Source organism: Somniosus microcephalus, chromosome 4, assembly GCF_052327205.1.
Source record: "Somniosus microcephalus isolate GS21.2 chromosome 4, FLI_Smic_1.0, whole genome shotgun sequence".
In the NCBI taxonomy this organism is placed as follows: domain Eukaryota; kingdom Metazoa; phylum Chordata; class Chondrichthyes; order Squaliformes; family Somniosidae; genus Somniosus; species Somniosus microcephalus.
Window position 1 is genome coordinate 299,822,888 of NC_140990.1, and position 23,836 is coordinate 299,846,723.

At 44.9% G+C, this 23,836-nt stretch overlaps 1 protein-coding gene and 1 pseudogene across 1 annotated transcript in view; one reads left to right on the plus strand and one right to left on the minus strand.

Annotated features, from left to right (window-relative positions):
- LOC147120562 (uncharacterized) overlaps nt 1-11,758 on the minus strand; it is a 179,392-nt pseudogene extending 167,634 nt beyond the window's left edge.
- Nucleotides 1-23,836, plus strand: part of arhgap15 (Rho GTPase activating protein 15) — an 820,951-nt gene that overhangs the window by 41,348 nt on the left and 755,767 nt on the right. Inside the window, exon 2 of the mRNA XM_085986657.1 lies at nt 21,588-21,821. Within this exon, the coding sequence (XP_085842783.1) occupies nt 21,702-21,821 (120 nt within the window). The 5' untranslated portion in view covers nt 21,588-21,701. The remainder of the gene's footprint in view (nt 1-21,587; nt 21,822-23,836) is intronic.

Below are 23,836 nucleotides of genomic sequence, written 5' to 3' on the forward strand. Positions count from 1 at the left end.
AGAACACAGCTGTACAAAAATTAGCACTTAAATTGATCGCATGCATCATGGGGACCTTGAGAACAGCTAATTCAGGAATGAGTAATCCATACTTATTATGGATAAGGTGTATTGAATGCAGTGAGCTCTCTGCTACTAACCCATATTATAAAAACAGAAAATGTTGGGAATGCGCAGCATCTGGGAAGAGAAAGGAGTAGTTAACATTTCAGGTATTGTAAAATAAGAGGTGGTCAGGCAAAATATGACAGCAGGGAAAGGGGAGGGGGAAATATATAAGAAGTGAGACAAGCCCACATGGGTGCAAACATATAACTTCAGTCAAGTGATGGAGAGAAACAGGAAGTCATGAACGAGACAAAGGGTGTGTGAACAGCTAAGGAAGTGTGAGGCTTTGGATGATACAGGGAAATAGGAGAGATGGAAAGCATGGGCATCAGGTGTGGAATTAAAATAATCTGCAATAATCATGGGTGATTTTAATCTTCATATAGATTGGGCAAATCAAATTGGCAAAGGTAGCCTTGAGGATGAGTTCATAGAGTGTATTCGGGATGGTTTCTTAGAACAATACATTGTGGAACCAATCAGGGCGCAGGCTATTTTAGATCTGGTAATGTGTAATGAGGCAGGATTAATTAATGATCTCAAAGTAAAGGATCCTCTAGGGAAGAGTGATCATAGCATGATAGAATTTCACATTCAGTTTGGGGGTGAGAAACTTGGGTCTGAAACTAGCGTCTTAAACTTAAATAAAGGCAATTACAAAGGTATGAAGACAGAGTTGGCTAAATTGGACTGGGAAAATAGATTAAAGGGTAAGACGGTAGATAAGCAGTGGCGGACATTTAAGGAGATATTTCATAACTCTCAGCAAAGGTATATTCCAGTGAGAAGGAAAGACTCTATGAGAAGGATGAACCATCCGTGGCTAACTAAGGAAGTTAAGGATGGTATCAAATTGAACGAAAAGGCATACAATGTTGCGAAGATTAGTGGTAGGCCAGAGTATTGGGAAATTTTTAGAAACCAGCAAAGGATGACTAAAAAAATAATAAAGAGGGAGAAGATAGATTATGAGAGTAAACTAGCAAGAAATATAAAAAAAAGACAGCAAGAGCTTCTACAGGTATCTAAAAAGGAAGAGAGTAGCTAAAGTAAACGTTGACCCTTAGAGGATGAGACTGGGAAATTAATAATGCGAAACAGGGAAATGGCAGAGACTTTGAACAAATATTTTGTATCTGCCTTCACAGTAGAAGCCACTAAAAGCATTCCAATAAGTATAGATAATCAAGGGGCAAAAGGGAGGGAGGAACTTAAAACAATCACTATCTCTAGAGAAAAAGTACTTGGCAAACTAAAGGGACTAAAGATTGATAAGTCCCCTGGACCTGAAGACCTGCATCCTAGGGTCTTAAAAGAAGTGGCTGCAGCGATAGTGGATGCATTGGTTGTAATCTACCAAAATTCACTGGATTCTGGAACGGTACCAGCAGATTGGAAAATCACAAATGCAATGCCCTTATTCAAGAAAGGAGGGAGACAGAATGCAGGAAACTATAGGCCAGTTAGCCTAACATCTGTCATTGGGAAAATGCTGGAAACCATTATTACGGAAATAGTAGCAATACATTTAGAAAATCATAATACAATCAAACAGAGTCAATATGGTTTTATGAAAGGGAAATTGTGTTTGACAAATTTACTAGAGTTCTTTGAGGATGTAACGAGTAAGGTGGATAAAGGGGAACCAGTAGATGTAGTGTATTTGGATTTCAAGAGTTTAGAAGAATGAGAGGTGATCTTATTGAAACATATAAGATTCTGAGGGGGCATGGCAGGGTAGATGCTGAGAGGATGTTTCCCCTCGTGGGGGAATTTAGAACTAGCGGGCATAGTTTTAGAATAAAGGGTCGCCCATTTAAAACGGAGATGAGGAGGAATTTCTTCTCTGAGGGTCGTGAATCTTTGGAATTCTCTACCCCAGAAAGCTGTGGAGACGGAGTCATTGAATATACTGAAGGTGGAGATGGACAGATTTTTGAAAAATAGGGGAGTCAAGGGTTATGGGGAGCGGGCAGGAAAGTGGAGTTGAGGCAAAGATCAGATCAGCCATGATCTTATTGAATGGCGGAGCAGCCTCGAGGGGCCGAATAGCCGACTCTTGCTCCTATTTCTTATGTTCTTAAAATGGGTTTGACAAGAGAAAATAGCTAAACTCTGAGGTTATTGAAGTCAGTGTTCAGACCAAAGAGTTCCAGGGAGCCCAGAGGATAGATAAGACATTGTTGTTGAAGTTTGGGTTGAACTTTGTTGAAAAGGTGTGTTTTTGTTTCATATTTCCAGCATCTGCAATGTTGTACCTCCTAAAGAAAAAGTGCTTGATACTGGAACTAGCGCCCGGATTCTCCTCTATAATGCGGAGTTCCTGTGGGGCATGACTTCTGCCTGCCCCTCTAAGTCTGCTCCAACCTCAACCCATTTGTCTGGGTCAGGGATGATTTTCAATGCACGGTAGGCTCTCAGTGGTATTCCCACTGTCGAGAAGGAACCTGCTATCGGCCCCAAGAGAAACAGGAGTGGTGTTGCAGTGGCAGGAGTTGAAGCCTTGCAGGTCTTGGCTGGTAATTCATTAGGGACAGATTCGAATGAGAGGGGCGGGGGCCCGGGGGCTGCTACTAGGCCCTCTCCCTCCACGGTGGGATCTCAGGACCATTACTACCACCTTACCCGTGGTGGCAGTGGGAAGTGATGGTAACAAATGCAGAAAGGCATTTATAGGGAGGTGGTGGGGAAGGAGAGGTCAACAGCAGTCCCGACAATAGGCCTCACTGTCTGCATTTTGTTTCATTCTCTTCTGGGAATCCGTCCCATTTAAGGTAGGATCATGGAGTAGAATCCTGGCCTAGATCTGCAAAGTGCAAAAATGTTTGCTTCTCCAGCACTGACATCCCTTGCTTCAAAGAGCATACAAATATCCACTTGGGGGTTGGGGGAGGGGGGTGGAGATACAGAAAAATCCTTTGTATGTGGTTGTAGCTTCACCTCATATTCCAGAAAGAATTGTGTTCTTTTACAAGTTTATGAAGAATTTGTGTTGGCTTTTCATATGACAGAAAGAGGTTGTTTTACTAAAGAAGAATTGGCTAATTAGGATTTTACAGTGGCAGTACTTATATTGCCTCATTTTTCTATCTGCGTTACCTGTGAGAAATATATTATTGTGACAAATCAGGTAATTGAAGAGTGAACCAGCAGAAATAATGGCCTGTACTTGGTTTTCCATTTCTTCAGACTGCTTTCCCCTTCACTTGTGGTCCTTGGTAGAATTGATGCTCCTTATGCCTCAGAGCCTCCATTGTTAACTGAGCCTGTTAACTGAGCTGAGATTCACTGCTCTTTCCTCTCCTTTTCTTGCTGGCAGCAAAAAAAAGCAGGGACATGCTATCAAAGGCCAAGATTACATCAGCTTCCATGAAAAGTCTCTTATTAAAAGACAAATACTGGTCCTATTGGTTTTTCCCCCCTCTTTTGTGGGCAAGTACCTCGCCTCCACTTGGCAACCACCCTCAGTGACATGATTGAAGTTGAGCTCACTGTGTGAGGAGTTGCTGCCCTATACTTGCATCCTATCACTCCATGGTGCAGCATATTGCTGAACGTGAGAGTGGGCCTAAAGCAAGCAGGTTCACAATCACAGGACTTTTCCTACCCCCTGTGAGATCTTATGGGCTGGATTTTGATACTGGAGGCGTGTAGGAGGCGGGGCTACAACTTTTGGGGTTGTAGTCCCGCCTCCATCGAGTTGTGGCCAACCCATGCGATTTTCATTTGATTGACCTTGTTGAGCCCGCCCAGCGGGCTTAGCAGGCCAATTAAGGGCCACCCGGCAACAGGTGATGTCACAGATTGACATTTCATCTGTCAAGAGCTTTTGACAGATGCATTTAGGGTTAGGGTTAGGGTTAGGGTTAGATGAAATATCAGCGTTTGACAGCTCTTGAAGCTGTCAAACACTGACAATCTGTACACTAAGTTAATTCCTTCCTCTCAGGCTGATTTAGAGATCTCTCCAGAACAGAAAGCTGAATGCTGCAACTTTTGACAGCTCGTGGCCATTCTGCTTTCTGTGCCGGTCAGATGAGGGACTCCTGAGACCGGAAGGAAGGAAGGCTGTAAAGGTAAGTAAAGGTAATTAAACTTCTTTAAACACTTTACACACACCAAACACACTTACCTCTGCACTCATGCACCCATCACTCACCTGAACACTGGACATCTCGAACCCTCCAAGCCCTTCAGCCCGACGGTCCGCCTCGCTAACGGCGTGGTTTGGAGCCATCGGGAATCCCATACTTCGGGAATAAAAATAGGGATTAGGCTAAAAACTGCCTGTTAACAGGCAGTTAATTGGCACTAATCCCCTTCCCGCCTTGGGGAGGCAGCTCCCAGCACAGGTCGGGTATCCGCCTCCTTTGAAACTGGCACGGAGGCGGGTTGGGGGCGGGATGGGTTTGTGCCCCCCGATTTCAAGATTTTAACCCCCCACATGCCTCCAATCCCGCCTCCACGGCCCAGTGAAAATCCTGCCCTATATATGCTTGCGGTGCCCTTTCTCTCTTTCCATTAACATTTAAATTGGAGACCAGAGAAACCAGAAAGGCATCCGAGCCAACAAAACAGGAAAGAAAAGGTAAGTAAAGCAGTTCCCTGCTAGGCTGTATGAAGGCAGAAGTAATGTTATTGAGATAAATTGGACAGGAAGTAACATAACGAACTTCAGGAGTATACTTGTCCTGACCATCTTGAGCTTCCCAGAAAAAGAAAAGAAAGACTTTCATTTATATAGCACCTTTCAGGACCTCAGAATATCCCAAAGCACTTTACAGCCAATTAACTACTTTTGAAGTGTAGTCACTGCTGTAACGTAGGAAACAGGGCAGTAAATTTGCACATAACACCAATGTGATAATGACCAGATAATCTGTTTTTAATCATGTTGATTGAGGGATAAGTATTGGCCTGGACACCAGGGATAACTCCCCTGCTCTTCTTCAAAATAGTGCCATGGGATTCTTTTCATCCATCTGAGAGGGCAGACAGGGCTTTGGTTTAAGGTCTCATCTGAAAGACAGCACCTCCAATAGTGTAGCACTCCCTCGGTACTGCACTGGAGTGTCAGCCTAGATTTGTGTGTTCAAGTCTCTGGCGTGGGACTTGAACCTACAACCTGCTGACTCAGGAGCGAGGGTGCTACCCATTGAGCCATGGCTGACATCAGTAGCAGTAACTGGTCAAGTTGCCATTCTTCATGCGTGAGGAGGTAGCAGAGTGCCAGATTAAATGCAAACAACACTATGCAATGGTCATGGCTGCGTCTTTAACTGCTGTGCCACCTGACAGGTCTACTGTACCTGCATTATGCATCTTCCTATTGTCACACCCATTTACAGTCACTGGCAGTGCCATGACTCCCCTGGAGTTTGACTCCGAGTCAGCTTGCAACATTTTGGGGATATGGATGTCACTGGCAAGGCCGGCATTTATTGCGCATCCCTAGTTGCCCTTGAAGTGGTGGGCCTTCAGCTTGAACAGCTGCAATCTGGATGGTGAAGGTTTTCCCACAATGCTGTTAGGTAGAAAGTACCAGGATTCTAACCTTCTCAGGTTAATTGCAGCCTCCACATACATTGCTCCTGAGACAAGTCCACATAAATCCACCATAGTTTGGGAGGGTAACAACAGATAGGTGTATCCTCCCATAAAGTAATCTGGATTGCCTTGTACCTCTCTATTATTTCTCATTCTCTTCTTCCAAGTGGCACAAATAAAGAAAAGCAATCATTGTGCCAAAGGGTAGAGTGTTAACAGAATGGGTTGCCTCTTATTTCTGTTGTAAAGGCTGGAAAATCGTGTGGAGGTCGAAATGACATCATTGCTACCATATTACAATAATACATATTATTTGTGGTGGAAGCTCCCGATGCCGGGGACAATCAGTCTGTCACTGTTCCCTGTCCTTTTTTCTGCTCCGTTATTCTTGGCATAAGTCTGTTTATGGCGTGCAGCAGCGACTAAAATCTGGACCTTAACATCCAGTTTATATATTTTAGAAATGTCAAGTCTGCTCACTTAAAAGCTAGAATGTCTTGTTGAAAACCAAACATGCTAGCCTTGGACTGTAAGGAGATTCCTTTGAGTTGACGTGCGATAATATCTGAGAATACACTTTGTCACGGTGACTGTAAAATAATTAGAATTATGGATTAATAGGAAGGAACAATACTTTCTATATTGTGGGTTTTTAAAAATATAGTATTCCTGCTGAGACTGCCTTCTTGTTGTGCAGATATAGTGTGTACCTCCTGTTCAATTCAATTCAATTCAATTCAATTTTATTTGTCATATATGCAGCAGACGTGTGTACTGCACAATGAAATGTTGATTTTTACGAGTCCACCCAACATTGGAATAAATATGGTGTAACAATTATAAAAATACTAATAGAAATACTAATAGAAAGACAGTAATAATAAATAAAACAACAGTAATAAATAATAATAAATTAATCGTTCATGAGTCTTATGGCCTGGGGGTAGAAGCTGTTTCAAAACCTGTTGGTATGAGACCGTATGCTTCGGTATCTCTTACCGGATGGGAGCAGGGCAAAGAGGTTGTGGCTGGGGTGACTCGCGTCTTTAATGATTCTCAGGGCCTTCCCCCGGCACCTCTTGGGGTAGATATCCTGCACAGCAGGTAGTTTAATTCCTATAGTGTGTTGTGCAGCTTTCACTACCATCTGTAGAGCCTTGCGGTCTGTGGCGGTGCAGTTGCCATACCAGGTAGTGATGCAGCCGGACAGGATACTCTCGATGGTGCATCGGTAGAAGTTGGTGAGAATCTGGGGGGCCATTCCAAATTTCTTCAGTCTCCTGAGGAAGAACAGGCGTTGGCATGCCTTCTTGGTTACAACGTCGATGTGATGGGACCACGTTAAGTCCTCCGTAATGAATACACCCAGGAATTTGAAGCTGCTGACCCTCTCCACCTCAGCCCCTTCGATGTAGATTGGGGTGTGTCCCTCCCCCTGCCGCTTCCTGTAATCCACGATCATCTCCTTTGTTTTGCTGATATTGAGGGAGAGGTTGTTGTACTTGCACCATTCTCCTAGGGCTCTTACCTCCTCCCTGTAGCCTGTCTCGTCGCCATCTGTGATCAGGCCTACAACGGTAGTGTCATCAGCAAACTTGATGATGGAGATAGATATATACTTCATACAGATATACCGGGGAGAGATTTTGCTAGATTCGCCCGAAATTGGCCAAGCCAGGGCAAAAGATCACAGAATTTCAAGCACAAGTTACGTTCTGCGCAAATCGGGTTTCTGCGATCTTTTGCGCTGGAAGCCGGCCCCATCCACAAAACTGGCCACGCCCCTAGATTGAATTAATCACCACGGCGAGTTTCCGCTAATTGCGCACATTTGCAGGCCTTCCAGGAGACTCTTAAAATTAAGGGTTTTTTAGGCACAAGGGCACTAATAGCACCTTTGAAAAGCTTTTGAATATTAAAAAATATTTAATTTACTAAGAAACTGACTACTGTACACCAATGTAACTAATAGTGAAAGGTTTGTATAGTTTTTTAAAGTCATTTTCAGTTATTTAAAATTGAGTTTCTCATAGGTGGTGGACTAGACACTCTTAGAAAAAATGCTTATTTTTTGTGATAAACCCATTTTCAGCTGTATTAATAAAACTGCACCAGGTTACCGCTCTTAAATATATCATGGAATATTTTTTAATGCAAGAAATTATGTTCTAAAATGCTGCTCGATTGCGCTGGATCATGGATAATTTTACGTTTGTGATTATGCCAATAAATTTGAGTGGAAACTTGAACCATAACTTCATTTTGGAAAACTAGCGCAAATAAGTTAGAGTGCAATTTGCATTCGAATTGCCAATTGCGTCTAAAACGGAACCTCTACCCCACTGTCTATATAATTAGGCAAAGAAGTAATGAATGGAAGTCTACCTGTTCACGTGGTTGAAGGTTTGACTCCAATGAAAAGGTTATGTTGAGGCTCAGGGCTACCTGTCATTAAAACTCAATTTCATCAGTTGGGTGATTTTGTGTTAGTTCCAGTTAGGTTGAGTGCAATATAAAGTCAAAGCATTTTGTCTCAAATGAAAATAGAAAGTGACATTATTTGACATGCCTTCTTCCAATGTTGTCTGATACTGGATGATTAGGGATTGTGGAGAAACTTATGGCCTGCATTGTCCTGTCTTCTGACTCAAAGAGGACAACCGATGAAGAGAAATCTGCAGGGAAGAAAATGGGAGGGCACACACCTTTAAAAGGGAAATGTTATGTTTGATAAAATCTGTTATATTTACTGCTCTCTCCTTTATTTTTTAGTATATATTTCCAATTGATGTTGGTCAAAATTTGGGCTTTTCCCAACACCTTTCTAATGTTCATGGATAGATTAGCAGACTGAATCTAAGTCGGGTGGAGTTTTACACCAGGGTGGAAAGTTGGCAGGGTACGCATGTCACCTGCCTGGGAGCTGCAGAGGGAAGGCTGCCCCGTTTTAACTGCCGGCCCTCATTAACATTCTGCCGGCCACCTGCCCGCCCAAAACAGGCATTCAGAGGCAGCTAGTCAGCTTGCAGCTCACAAACATCGCACGGTCTAGACGGCCCGATATTGGTAGGCCTCAATCTGATGAGTTGCATTGGGATGCTCATTTGGCACCCAGCCTGATGTAAATGAGGCCAGAGCCTCAAAATTGTGGACACTCCTTTGCGCTTCAACTGTGGGCAACAGGCCGGTCGCCCAAAAGTCAAAATCAACCTCATTATGTCTACAACAGAACAAAGGTACCCATATACAGGCATCCTAGGGTATCTTTGTATTGTGCAAAATCTGCATTACTACTGGTTCCTGAAACACAGATCTTAAATATAAAACTGTGCAAAATTGTAAGACTAGCTGCTGGAAGGATGCATCTTCATGTCATCTGTCTTCGTGAGGAGCACCAGTTTTACATTTGGCTTGCAGTCGGCCGAATGAGGCCTGCAATGGGGGATTCTGCTAGCACTAGTGAAATATAAAAACATCTCTAGGAACACAGCCAGAAAGCTCTAACAAACTGTAAATGAGACGAATGGCCAATTAATCTGTTTTTGTTTTGTTTGAGGGAAGAATGTTGGCTAAGACAACAAAGAGCTTCCTGCTCTTCTTTGAGAGGTATCATTGGACCTTTTATGTCTACCTGAACCAGCCCACCTGGCCAGTCTCTCATCAGAAAGACAGCACCTTTGACTGGAGCACACCTCCCATATTGCACTTAACCTAGACTATGTGTTCTTGTGCCTTGAACCCACAATCGTCCCTGACTCTGAGGCAAGAATACTCCTAACTGAGCTAAGGTCAAATGAAAAATAGAGTTTAAAGGAGAGTTTTTAGTCACCGGAGAACTATAAAACTACAAAGAAATCCTATTATTTTTTAGGAATAGCAAGTAAGAATATGCAGCAGGTCACTGGCGTTATGTACTCCTAGCCAGTGCTATCACTGCAGTATGTGCTAACCAGATAAAATGTGAAGGTTAAAGCCTACTTCACTGTTCCAATACAAGACTAGAATGCATTTACGTTCATGATTTCAGAATCGGAAAATATTCATCCCTGGAAGTTTCTCAGGTTTCCAAGACTGTGTTCTCTCAGCATTTGATAATAAAGAATTATAAAGTGAAATATAACAAGTATGGCTGTGAGAGAGGGTGATCAAGAAATTAGTCCAACACAAAGTTCTGCTTACAAGTATATAGAGGATATAAGTGAAGTTTAAATAGAGACGGGAATGGGAAAAAATGCCTTGTAAGAGAATACGTGACGGATACATCATTTACAAGGTTTGTATTAATTTAGGATCCTTGTGGCCAAGTCAGTTTAAAGGAAATAGTGCCATCAAATTGTGAACATTAATTTATTTAGAATTGTTTGGTACGATGAAAACCAGCGGCAAAGCTAACAATTTGTATTGCCAGCACATACATGACTGGAGCCTTGAACTATAAATTATGCTACAGTTCTGTTGAGACACACATCCAGAAACTGGACAGGGTATTGGAAATTTGATCAGTTTTCACACAGAAATAAAGAATAATTTTGTGGATCAGCTTTAGTTTGCATTTATTCACGAGTAGAAAAGATGTGAAGCAAGAAATTTTAGTAAAATTTTTATGTCAGTAAAGGGCTAAACAGGGGAGAGGTGGCCACAGTAGAGTCCGGCCGCCATTTTGTATTGTTGGACTATCTGCCTCCCAATTTACCTAGGATTAAGATCCCCAGGTAGTTCGTGCCTACTCTGAAACATTTAGAAAATAGCATGTTCAGTGAATTCAGTAAACAAGAGTTTAGTTTTTCACAAATTTGACTCCCATTTGCCACTATTCATTAACAGAATAATAAACAAGGTTTAAAAATGCATGCTATATTTTGTCTTTTCAAATTTCAGGCATATGACAATCACATAACTATTATAAATAAAGAATTAATGGCAATAGAAGTTGGGTAATAAAGAAAAGATCAACATTAAATTATTTTTAGCATTTAGGTAACAAAGGAGGTGAAAAATAAATCATGCTTTTTAGAGCCCAGAATTTTTATTTAATGTCAAAAGCTCAAATGACCTGTTGCTGATGTATATCAGCCTCTACGTCAAGCTTGCATCATCAGATGGACACCAAAACTATGTCACTACCCTGCTGTTAGGCTAGATAATGTCAAACACACTGAGTTTGATTTTCACCTGCTTCGCCTGGTGCTAATGGGGTGCTTATAGATTGAAAATGGTGCTGCAGTACTTATTACCCTGATTGCGTCTGTTAGCTCTGCTGCCATTTTGATTGGCAGAAGGACCAAAGTGGTCTAGTTGTCTGACTGTATCACGTAACAACAGTATTTAAATAGTGGTCCTATCCTGTAGATAGGACCCTACTGCATTTTTACAGGAAAAACTGGGGCAACTACTCAGTGAAGCACTTACTGAAGTTTACTGCTGGTGCAGACTCGATGGGCTAAATGGCCTCCTTCTGTGCTGTACTATTCTATGATTCGATGATTCAGTAGATACGTAAGTGACCAATGGTCATTGCAGAGCTGTAAATTTGGAAAGAGAGAACTTTTTTCTTGTATTTCTCAGACTTTTGAGACTCAAATAATCAAATCCGCTTGAGCATGGGAGTAACTCTGGCAAAGAGAGGAGCAAGCTGCTCGGCAGGCTGGTGCAAGAATGTCAAGGGGAAGGGGGTCAACAAAGGTGCCAATATCCACACAATAGGGTCTACAAAAACTGTGTAGCAAACCTCAATTTCATCGAGGATCAATGTGTTAGGTAGCTCCGGTTCCACTGAGAGCTTGCTACTGTCCTGTGTCACCTGCTGCAGCCAGACCTGGAGCCCATACTGAGAGGTGACCATGCAGTGACAGACGTCATCAAGGTTACGATGTCTTTACATTTTTTTAACCACTGTGTCATTCAGACTGCAACAGGTGTCATGGCATAAATCAGCCAGTCCGCCATACACACCTGCATCAAGCAGGTTATGGATGCCATCTTCAGAAGGGTCAGCCATTTCATCAACTTGGCCAAGGAAAGCAGGAGCCAGCATGAGTGGGCTGTTGGCTTCACAGCCATTGCAAACTTCCCCCAAGTGCGAGGAACTGTTGGCTGCACACATGTCGCCATCAAGGCACCTCTGCTCGAGCCTGTGGCCTTCCTGAACAAGAAGTGCTTTGATGTGGAGTACTTATTCAACACTCGACACAAGTCTGTCAGGTACAAATCAAAAGTCTTTAGTACACCGGTGGTGAGGCAATCTCTTACTGGCGCACCAGGAGACTTCTCTGCTGTTACAAATTTTAAGCAATCTTTTATACACTCAATCATACAAGCTCAGTCCCATTCACAATCCCATTACACAGTTTAATTGGGTTAAAGCCCGCATGCACAGTTGCTGATTGGCTAATTCCCTATCTCACGTCACATAACCGTTCACCTATATTTCTATTCTAGCTCGTATCACATGATCTTTATGATCTCACCTGTTGTTATAGTTTAGCCAAACCACATGTCTGCATTTGGCCCATGTGGTTTTACTTATCTCTAGGTTCCAAAGTTTGTGGTTAATCATAGATGGTGCCTCTGAGCTAGTTTCATCTAATTTGAAAAGCATTGAGACCGTGTGGTCAACATGTCTGAGCTGTCTCTGCCATTGCTGTTTAGTGTGTAAGCTGTATTGTTAACCCCTTAATTACTGAAGGACTCCGATGTCCCACTTCATGCTTCCATTCAATAAATGTGCTGGTAGTCGCAGACCATGCCCTCAAAATAATGCGTGGGTCGGTGACTAGACAGGACTAGACAGACTAGATGCAGGAAGGATGTTCCCAATGGTGGGGGAGTCCAGAACCAGGGGTCACAGTCAAGGATAAGGGGTAAGCAATTTAAGACAGAGATGAGGAGGAATTTCTTCACCCAGAGAGTGGTGAACCTGTGGAATTCTCTACCACAGAAGGCAGTTGAGGCCAATTCATTAAATATATTCAAGAAGGAGTTAGATATATTTCTTAAGGCTAAAGGGAACAAGGGATATGGGGAGAAAGCAGGGACCGGGTACTGAGTTTGGATGATCAACCATGATCTCATTGAATGGCGGAGCAGGCTCGAGGGGCTGAATGGCCTACTCTTGCTCCTATCTTCTATGTTTCTATGTTTCTATGATGAGGTGCCATACTGCGACAGTCCATAGTTCCTGCACTTTTCCAGCAAGTTGTTGAGTCTGTGTTTCCAAGTGTAGTTATGCTGAATAACTGGACACAGACTGCAGAAATAATTAAACAGGTCTTTAGTAATTGAGGGTCAGGGCTGAACTGGAATACACTTTGCTCCACAGGGTTTATATACCGGTGTGGTCACTACCGGTACTACAATGTACAGGAGCCATCAAAAAGTAGTCCATCACCTTAAGGTATCCTCTTAAGGTGGTACAGGTTACATACACTACAATTCCTCCCCTTTTAGCTTAACAGTGTACACCCCAATTTAAACATTACATGGATAACATATATACAACTTTCACACAAAACTGTTCAAAGATTCAGTCTCTGAGGAGGCCTCCTGATCCGGGCCGGATAATGCCTTTCAGGGGTCTCTGGTTCTCGTTGCTGGGGTGACTCATCCATCTGATCTCCTATGGATTGAACATCATCATGTACGTTCGAGTCTGAGGTAGATGCTACAGGCTCAATAACTTCTTCAACTGGTGTCTCTGCCGTAGACATGGGGTCGACCCTTGTTCTCGATTCCACAAGTTGGTCAGCATGACGTCGTATTACGTTCTCGCCAACGTCTACCGTGTACATCAAGGGTCCTTGTCGGGCACGAATTGTTCCGGATTGCCATTTATCATTCCTATAGTCCCTGGCCAACACTGGTTGTCCTATTTCAAAACTCCGAGTGGCCTTGTTATTTACGTGCTGGAATTGCTTGTTTTCGACTTCCCTACGCACATTGGGTTTTAACAAATCCAACCGGGACCGCAACCTCCTGTTATAGAACATTATGGCAGGGCTTTGATATGTCACTGCATGCGTGGCGTTTCGATATGCCATCAGGAAATTGTCCACCTTGTGTTGTGGTGGAATATGGTCTTCGCTCATGGCCTTTATCGCCTTTTTGAACGTTTGTACAAATCTCCCGGCCAACCCATTGGTAGCCGGATGATATGGGGCAGATGTATAGTGTTTCACCCCATTCTTTTTCATGAATTTCTGGAATTCTTCTGACACGAACTGTGGTCCGTTGTCTGAACATATTTGTTCCGGCAACCCATTCCTTGCAAATATGGTTCTTAGAACTGCGATCATCTTTTCAGAGGTAGTGGTCGACATCTTAATCACTTCTGGCCATTTAGAATGTGCGTCTACTGCTATCACAAACATGGAATCCATGAATGGACCTGCAAAGTCGATATGCACACGTTGCCATGGGGTTGAAGGCCATTGGAGGTGCGTTTTGAACTTTTTGGCACCCTGAGCAGCTTTTAGTCAGATCCTCTATTTGTTTGTCGATACCTGGCCACCACACATAAGCCCTAGCAAGGCTTTTCATCTTGACTCCCCCCAGATGACCTTCATGCAATTCCTTCAGAACTCTCTCCCTTAATTTAGGAGGAATAATCACCCTTGTTCCATACATCAATGTTCCTTGACAGACGGACAGCTGTTCTCGTCTGGCTGAGAATGCTGGTAACAGTGGGTCGCCATGTGCTGGCCATCCCTTCACTGTCAAATCGTAGGCCTGAGACAGTGTCGGGTCATTTCGGGTCTCTCTCTCAATACCCGCATTGGTGACTGGTAAGCATTCGATGATGGTCGAATGAAATATCTCGACAGGGTCAACTGCCGGTGCCTCTTCCGCTGTAGGTAGTGGCAGGCACGACAGCCCATCAGCATTACCATGTTGCTTTGTACCTTTGAATTCAATATCATATTGATGTGCCCCTAGGAAAAGGGACCATCTCTGAAGCCTCTGTGCCGTCATAACCGGAACACCCTTCTTCGGGTTAAAAATGGAAACCAACGGCTGGTGATCTGTCAGCAGCGTAAACTTTTGGCCTTGCAGGTAATGGTTAAATTTCTTAACTCCCCACACGAGGCTGAGAGCCTCCCTATCTATCTGAGCATAGTTGCGCTCTGCAGAGGTCAATGATCTGGATGCGAACGCGACTGGCCTTTCCAAGCCATCTGGAAACTTATGTGAGAGCACTGCTCCGATACTATATGGAGAAGCATCACAAGCTAAGCGAATAGGCAGCGTTGGGTTAAAGTGAGCCAACACTTCCTTAGAGGTGATCAGTGCCTTGCTTTTTTGAAAAGCCCGCTTACAATCATCGTTCCACTTCCATGGTATTCCCATTTGCAAAAGAGTGTTCAGCGGGTGTAACACCGTGGACAATTTTGGAAGAAACTTGTGGTAATAGTTAACCAACCCAAGGAACGACCTCAACTGGGATACATTTTCCGGAGCAGGAGCTTTCACAACAGCTTCGATCTTGTCAGGTGACTTATGGAGCCCCTCCTGGTCAATGACGTGGCCGCAGTATGAGATTCGCTTTTGAAAGAACTCACATTTCTGGTGATTAACTCTGAGCCCATATTCTTTCAATCTGGTGAGCACCTGCTCCAAATTCGCGAGGTGATCCTTATCATCATCTCCTGTAATCAGAATGTCGTCCAGGTAGCATTGTGTGCCTGGGATTCCCTGCAATACCTGCTCCATGGCCCTTTGCCAAATCGCTGGAGCCGATGCCACTCCAAAAACCAGTCTATTATACCGATATAAGCCCTTATGTGTGTTGATCGTGAGATACTGGCGTGACGCTTCATCAACTTCCATCTGTAGGTACGCCTGCGCCAGGTTTATCTTGGTGAAGTGTTTCCCGCCAGACAGCGAAGCGAAGATATCTTCAATCCGCGGAATCGGATATTGCACCGTGTGAAGAACCGGATTAACAGTGATCTTGAAATCGCCACAGATGCGAACCTTCCCAGGTTCCCCCGGCTTGTTGCTCAACGAACGCTTCATGACAGGAACAATGGGTGTGGCCCATTCGCTCCAGTCCACCTTTGACAGTACTCCTGAACGTTCTCCCTTCCAGCTCTGCTTCCACAGCAGGTCGTATCGCATAAGGTACCGGTCTGGCTTTGAAAAATTTTGGGTTTGCATGTTCTTCAACCTTGATGTTTGCCGTAATTCCTTTCAGTGTTCCCAGTCCCTGTTGGAACACCTCCTTAGCATCGTCCAATATTTTGGACAGTCGTTTAGGTTTGACGTCGTCCTCTTTACAGGAATCTACAGTTAGTGCTTGTATGGAATTCCAGTCCACATTTATTCTCCGGATCCATTCCCATCCCAGTAGTGGCGGACCTCCATCAGGTAACACATACAAGTCCATTTCCTGACTTTCTTTACCATTGTAGACCACATTTACTTTTATTTTTCCGATGGTGTATACTATTTGCCCCGTGTATGTTTTCAATACAATCTTCGTATCCCTCAGGGGAATGTGCGAGAATAACCTTTTGTAATCTTGCTTATTCATGACCGTCAATGCCGATCCAGTGTCCAATTCCATCTTCACTTGGACTCCTGCTATCCGAAGCATGACCCAGATAGTTTGGTGGTTTGCTGTGTTACCCACATTATGTATTTTTAGACAACCTAGTTCCTTACTGCTGGAGTCTGAATCCGTCTTCTGTTCATCCGAACTGTTCTCTGTCACCTTGTGTACTTTTTTGTACTTCTCCTGCGGTGACTTTTTGCTGCTGGTCTTCTTTCCTGACCGGCATACTCTCGCTATGTGACCAAGTTTGCCACATTGCCTGCATTCTTTATCTTTGAACCAGCACTGGTTCTGGTCATGCGTTGTCCTTCCGCAATGATAGCACTTTACTGCGCCCAATGCCATTTCATTGGTGCTGAATTCCAATGGCCTTTGTTGTATCTCTGCAGCGCCTCGTGCTGCTGCCTTGTGCGATGCTGCAATGCTGAAAGCTTTGTCCAGCATAAGATCCTTTTCCTCTAGCAGTCGCTTCTGGGTTCCTTCCCTTAGGAGCCCACACACAAACTTATCTCTCAGTGCGTCTGCTAGTCCTGTACCGAACTGACAGTACTTTGATAACTTGCGCAGTTCAATTAAGAATTCAGCGTTGCTTTCCCCTTTAAGTTGAATTCTTTTGTAGAATTTAAATCGTTCCGCTATCAGCAGCGGCGTGGGGTTTAAATGCTCTTGCAGGATAGTAACAATATCCGCGAAACTCTTTCCTACCGGTTTATCTGGTGTTACAAGGGCCTAGAAATTGAGTTTTGGCGCAGCCAGGGCTTTAGCGCCGGAAGTTAGTGCCGGAGCTAAGTCGCGCTGGTCGGGCCCAAAATTCAATAATTCTGCGCCCAAACGGCTGCCGGCGCTGCTGAGAGGTGTTTGCGCCTGAAAACTGGCGCTACGTGCTGAATATCGGCGCTATTCCGGCGCTGCGGCGCCCGCTGCGGTGCGGCAGGTTCGGGAAGTGCAGGCCTCCTCCTTCCCTTAAGGAGGAGCTGCCTGCACCCGGCCGCGGCCCGCGAAAATCGTTCTAAAAATGAGCCCGGCACCTCGGACAAGTGCCGGGCTTGCTTCTGTTCCGGGGGGGGGGGGCGGGGGGAAGTCCGGGGAGGGAGCTGCGGCCAGGCGGCCGGCGGGAAAGCGGCCGGCCGCCGCGGGGCCTTTAATGCGCCGGCGCAAAGTCAGGTAAGACTCTGTTGCCAGAGTCTTAGTTGCGGCTGCCACGGGCGAGGCGGCCGCAACTGAATTTCGGCGCTGGGGCCCGTCGCCATGGCAACCGGGACGCTGCGCACACCGATGACGTCATCGGTGCCGGCGCAGCGCTACCGGTCTAGCGCGGCGGAAGGGCCCCAGGCAATTTCGGCGCCGGCGCCAATTGCAGCGCTAGGCCCTCTAGCGCCGCAAAAGCGGCGCTAAGGCAACTCAATTTCTAGGCCAAGGTTCCTTAATAACCCGTACGTCTTCGCACCCATCGAGTTTAATAGGGTTAGTGCTTTCTTATCCTCCGGTACCTCATTCGTTGTACAGTAAACTTCGACGCGTTCCACATAAGTGGCCCAATCTTCCACATCACTATCAAAAGCAGTGATGTTACCCGTTTTTGGCATCCTTGTTGAGTTTCCTTTCCTTCGGATATGATTATTATTTTATTTTATTTTTATTTTTTTTCAAAATGGCGGCTTCCCGCGCTTGGCGGCTTTTCCCGCGCTTGTCTTCTTCCCCCGCCGACTCAAAATGGCGATTACCGCGTTGTTGCCGTTCTCGCCTCCCAGCGGTCCTTTATTTTCCCCTACGCTGCTGCTCTTGTTCCCCGCCGCTCCCGCGGTCCTTGTGGACATAAACGCTTTTCTGTCTGATGTGCGTCTCTGCCCCGATTGCAGTCCGGCCCCTGACACTGGCTGCGGTCGTGTTCTCTGCCCTTTTCGTCGTTTCCCTCCCCTTCTCTTACTGACAACTCGGCCGACTTCCCCCCCGTGCCGCTCGATCGGGCTTACCCGCCGCTGTCGTCGAAGGGATGTTCACTGATGTTTGACTTCGTGGCCAGAAACCAACCCGGGTTCCCGATTGCCTCCCGTGCTATGCAGTGCCCAGCAGGATGTTGAGGGTGGATGTCCTTGATCGACGCCTGTTTCAGAGGCGAAGCTTCCTTTGATGCAACTGCCGCTAGGTAAGATCAGACTCGTCGCCACTGTTGAGTCTGTGTTTCCAAGTGTAGTTATGCTGAATAACTGGACACAGACTACAGAAATAATTAAACAGGTCTTTAGTAATTGAGGGTCAGGGCTGAACTGGAATACACTTTGCTCCACAGGGTTTATATACCGGTGTGGTCACTACCGGTACTACAATGTACAGGAGCCATCAAAAAGTAGTCCATCACCTTAAGGTATCCTCTTAAGGTGGTACAGGTTACATACACTACAGAAGTGTTGATGGGTCCTTTGCAGCAAGGGCTACGCTCCATCTACACAACTCAAGACACCACATCGACATTAGCAGTCTCCCATTAAACACCACAACAACGTAAACATGGGAGTACCCGTGCCATCATCGAGCGGCTCTTCGGAATATTGAAGCAGTGCTTCAGAGGCTGATAAGAGCGTTGCGCATGGTGGTGGCAAGCTGCACCCTGCATCATTTCACTGCTGATCATCGACAGATCCAGGACATGGAGCAATGGGAAGTCTTGCAGTACTCTGACAAGGAGGAGCTGGAAAAAGGCGGCAAAGTCGCAGACTAGCAACATCTTGTGTGGCGAGTAGTCCGAGAACAAGTGATCAACCAGCGAGTCCATTGAACTGCAGCCACCCTCCCCTACACCCACCCCCCCACAAAAATCCACTAATGCCATTCTTCCCTCTCACCTACCCCAGTCTTCCCACCCTACCCAAAAAGATTAAATCACTGCATGAGACATACAAATTCCACTGCACAATGAAGGCCCTGCAGCTCTTAATGAACCAATTTGTACAAATGACAGTGACAGAAGTCTTTAATAAAAGTGAACAAATTCCACTGAAATTAATATTCACCCAGGTGCTTGCGAATAGTTTCTCTCAAGTGCGCTTTTCCTAACTCTAGTGCTCTTGTGTTGCATTACCCCTGTGGCTTCGACATGGCTGGTGGAAGGCTACTGTTGTTGGGATGAGGACACGGGGGGATATTTGTGGTGTGCAACATCTTAGCAGCATGGCCCTGAGAGGGACCAGCTGCAGACTTCTGCATTTCAGTTGTTGCCGGGGCTGTCTGGCCGAACTGACTTGGTAGCACCTGTGTGGGCATTGGATAAGGGTCTGATAAGGGTGCAGACAAACTGCCCTCCTGAGAGCAGGCAGCACCTAAAGCTCCCACATCAGTAGTACGACCCCCATGGGGCTGCTCTCCCACTGATCAGCATGAGAGTAGGCTGCATGAGGGCAGTCTGTCAACTCAAATGCACAGCCTTTCCATGCTGCAGGGGCAGTAGAGACCAGACCTTCAATGGCAGAGGTTTGGCTTTTGATCAAAGCTTCCACTGGTGAGGGACAAGCGCTCTTGCATTGCAGGCATCACTGTAGCTTTCATAGAAGACCCATGGTAGACCACAGAAAACTCATTCTTTGCACCAGAGTGCCGCACATGCTAGAGATAGACTCTGCCATACTCTCAGCCATGATGTGGCAGCTTCTTGGCAGGTTGCTAATGCAGTCGGTGCAGTTCCATAGATCTTTCTCATAAAGGCAGAGGCATTGAGGTCTTTATTCTCACCCTTTTCAGAAATGATTGGGTCCAGGCTCACCCTCCAGCCACCTCTTTCCTCTGCTGTCCTTTTCATTACTGCCAGATTCCTTGTTGTAGCCTCTCCATTTCTCTCCCCTTTCCCCATGCCCATCGTCTGTTGACATGTCCTCCTGCATGTGAGGAGCAACATCTAAGTGCAAGTTATCGTTTTTGTGCCCCTCAAGAGGTTAAAAGTTGGAGTTTGCTTTGCTTCAGTGGGTTATTCTGAAATTTGGAACGTAATAAGACATAGGCAGTTGAAGATGGTGCTCTGAGATATGTTACTGATGCACTGAGACTGAAAGTGACAAGTGATCAAATCTACAAAATGACTAGAAACCAGCACCAGGAATTTCCTCGGGATTTCTCCTACTTTGCCGCAATAATTTCACTGATGCTACGGTGGTGGAACGGGAGAAGCCCCATAGAAATTCAACCGTAGGTGTGTAATGAACCATCAGGAACTGGTTCTATTTGTTCCGTAGTCTTTCGACGGACTTTCTTTGTGTAGATGCATGCATACTAAAAATTGCACTCCTAGTATTTGTCAGTTTTTTCATTTATTATCACTGTGTAACCATAAATGAATAAATATTATTTGCTTCAGTCTGTGAAAACTGTGTCTAATATCTACCAGTTCAAAAAGTCTTTGGCAGCATTGCGTGAAATTATGCTCTGTCAAATAAATAAATCGCTGCATGTAAGGCAAGACCGTTGAGTGGTTGCTGATGTTTGTATAGCCTCATATAAAAAAAGCCACTTTGATAAGGAGCAGAGAGCAGGTGGCACTCAGAGAATGGCACCTCTGGAAGAGTTAATGCCATCAGGAGAGGAGGGGATTAAAAACTGGGGTAAAGTATAAAAAGGGGAAAAAATGGTGAAATAATAAATACATTTATTTCATCTGTCTTGAAGATAATCAATATCTCTGCTGTATTGTGTTCTATAGAATAAACCTTTAATAAATGACTATATAAAATATTAAGCCGAAGTGTGAGGAATAAGTACAGGTAGACTATCCTTTATCCGAAAACCTCGGGACCAGCCGTGTTTCGGTTTTCGGAAAATTTCGGATTTCAGAAGGTATTTTATAAGACTGGGAAATTTGTCGGGGGTGGGGGTCGGCGGGGGGGTCGGCGGGGGTCGGGGTCGGCGGGGGGGTCGGCGGGGGGTCGGGGTGGGGGTCGGCGGGGGTCGGGGTTGGCGGTGGGTCGGCGGGGGGTCGGGGGTGGGGGTCAGCGGGGGTCGGGGTCGTGCGCACGACTTACGCTGAACGAAACCTTTCGGTTTTCAGAGGATTTCGGTTTTCGGAAGTGCGGATAAAGGATACACTATCCCTTATCTGAAAGGGCGGGGGGTCGGCGATGGGGGTCGGCGGGAGTCGGGGTCGTGCGCACGACTTACGCTGAATGAAAAAACCTTCGGTTTTTAGAGGGTTTCGGTTTTCAGAAGTTCGGATAAAGGGTAGTCTACCTGTAATGCAGTTAATTTATGTTTATCTGAATTAATCAAATGTATTGTCTAGTAGATCATTTTAACTGATTGAATTCACTGATTGTGTTTAGCAAACAGGAAACCATGATACGAGGCTTGTCTGGGTTTAGTCAATGCAACTGAAAGGTACTACCATCTGTTTTATTTATAGGTCTGGTCGGCTGAAACCTGCTGCAAAACCAAAAACCTAATTTTACTTCTTAGTGAGGAAACAGAATAAGTGAGACTGGAGCCTCCAAATCCTAACAGACCTCCCATCCAGCTGATGGACATTTGGGAGGTTCACTTGGATGAAAGTACAGATCGCAAATTCTACGTGAACACGGTCACAAAAGAGAAGACGTGGAAACCACCAAGGCTCTTTCTGGGAATGCGCGACATGAAGGTAAATGGATAAATTTTCAATGGAAAAGGAAGTAGTTGTGTGGTAATTATTGACTCATTCGGGTTAGGGTTTCTGCAGCATGACCAATAATGCAAAACTGGAAGTTCCATTTAGGCAGAGATAATCAGATGTATTACTACATTCAGAAAAGCCTATGCCCAGAACTTTGAAAACAAGTAATTGATGCCAAGCATGTTTGGTTTTAATTGAGGGATAACACAATTCCAGAAGTGAAAAATAATTGACTGTCTTGAGTCCTAAATTGTATCATATTTATTGGGTTCCATTGGTCCAAACCACTTCCCAGTGATAATGACTTGTTGAAATATTTAACCATAAAAAATGGTTATTTGTACAATTATCAAATATAGTTATCTATCTCCTTACTAATTATGAAAATAGCATTATTCTGTCATTTTCCTTTTGCATTTCAATTATTTTATATTTTGGTGATTACATATAATAGTATTGCATCCAATCACTCTGACTGTGTCTAACATCTACCAGTTCAAAAAGTCTTTGATAACACTGCGTGAAGTTACGCTCAGTCAAATAAACAAATCATTGCATGTAAGGCAAGACAATTGAGTAGTTGCTGACAAGTGGTGTTCCTCAGGGATTTGTTCTGGTGCATCAACTTTTCACCATATTTATTAATGACTTGGATGAAGGATTAGAGCGTTGTAGACCCAAATTTGCAGATGACTCTAAGTTAGGAGGGTCAGTAAGTAGTGCAGTTGGGAGCAGGAGATTGCAAAGGGACATAGACAGATTAAGTGACTGGGCAAAGCTATAGTAAATGAAGTTCAATGTGGGCAAGTGTGAGGTCATCCACTTTGGATCCAAAAAAGATAAATTGGGCTGTTGAGGTGCAAAGAGCTTTGGAAGTCCAAGTACACTAATCGTTAAAAGCCAGCAGTCATATGCAAAAAACAATCAAAACGGCTAATGGAGTGTTGGCCATTATCTCAGTTATGCTTCAGTTGTATAGAGCTTTTGTCAGACCCCATCTGGAGTACTGTGTTCAAATTGGGGCACCGCACCTCAGGAAGGATACATTGGCCTTGAAGGGGTTCCAGCACAGATTCAATAGAATGATACCAAGGCTTATAGGGTTAAATTATGAGGACAGATTGCATAAACTTGATTTGTATTCCACTGAGTATTGGAAATTGAGAGGTGATCTGATCGGGGCATTTAAAATGTTAAAAGGATTTGATAGGGTAGATACAGAGAAACTATTTCTTCTGGTGGGGAAATCAAGAGCAAGGGATTATGGGACGAGAAAGTTATGGCTTTAGCGCTACTCCGTAGCACCAGCTGCTGGCAGTTCCCGCGGTGGCTGCCGTTTTTGTTCTTACCCTTGCACTGCCGGCAGCACCATGCTGGACAAAATGGCGGTGTTGTGATGTAAATCGGCGTGCTGCCTTCTTGAACCGCTGCAGTCCTTGTGGTGAAGGTACTCCCACAGTGCTGTTAGGGAGGGAGTTCCAGGATTTTGACCCAGCGACGATGAAGGAACCGCGATATATTTCCAAGTCAGGATGGTATATAACTTGGAGGGGAACTTGGAGGTGGTGGTGTTCGCATGTGCCTGCTGCCCTTGTCCTTCTAGGTGGTAGAGGCCATGGGTTTGGGAGGTGCTGCCGAAGAAACCTTGGCGAGTTGCTGCAGTGCATCTTGTAGATGGTACACACTGCAGCCATGGTGTGTCAGTGGTGGAGGGAGTGAATGTTTAAGGTGGTGGATGGGGTGCCAATCAAGTGGGCTGCTTTGTCCTGGATGGTGTCGAGCTTCTTGAGTGTTGTTGGAGTTGCACTCATCCAGAAAAGGTTTTTAAGTGTGAAGGAAATGCTGCTGAATGCTTGCAAGGGCTCGGATGGTAAATGAAGGTCTTTGAGAAGACAGAATGTGCTGCAAGTACTCAGCAGGTCACACAACATCTGTGGAGAGTAAAACAGAGTCTACGTCTCAGGTCGAGTTGCTGCCTGACCAGCTGAGCATTTCCAGCATTT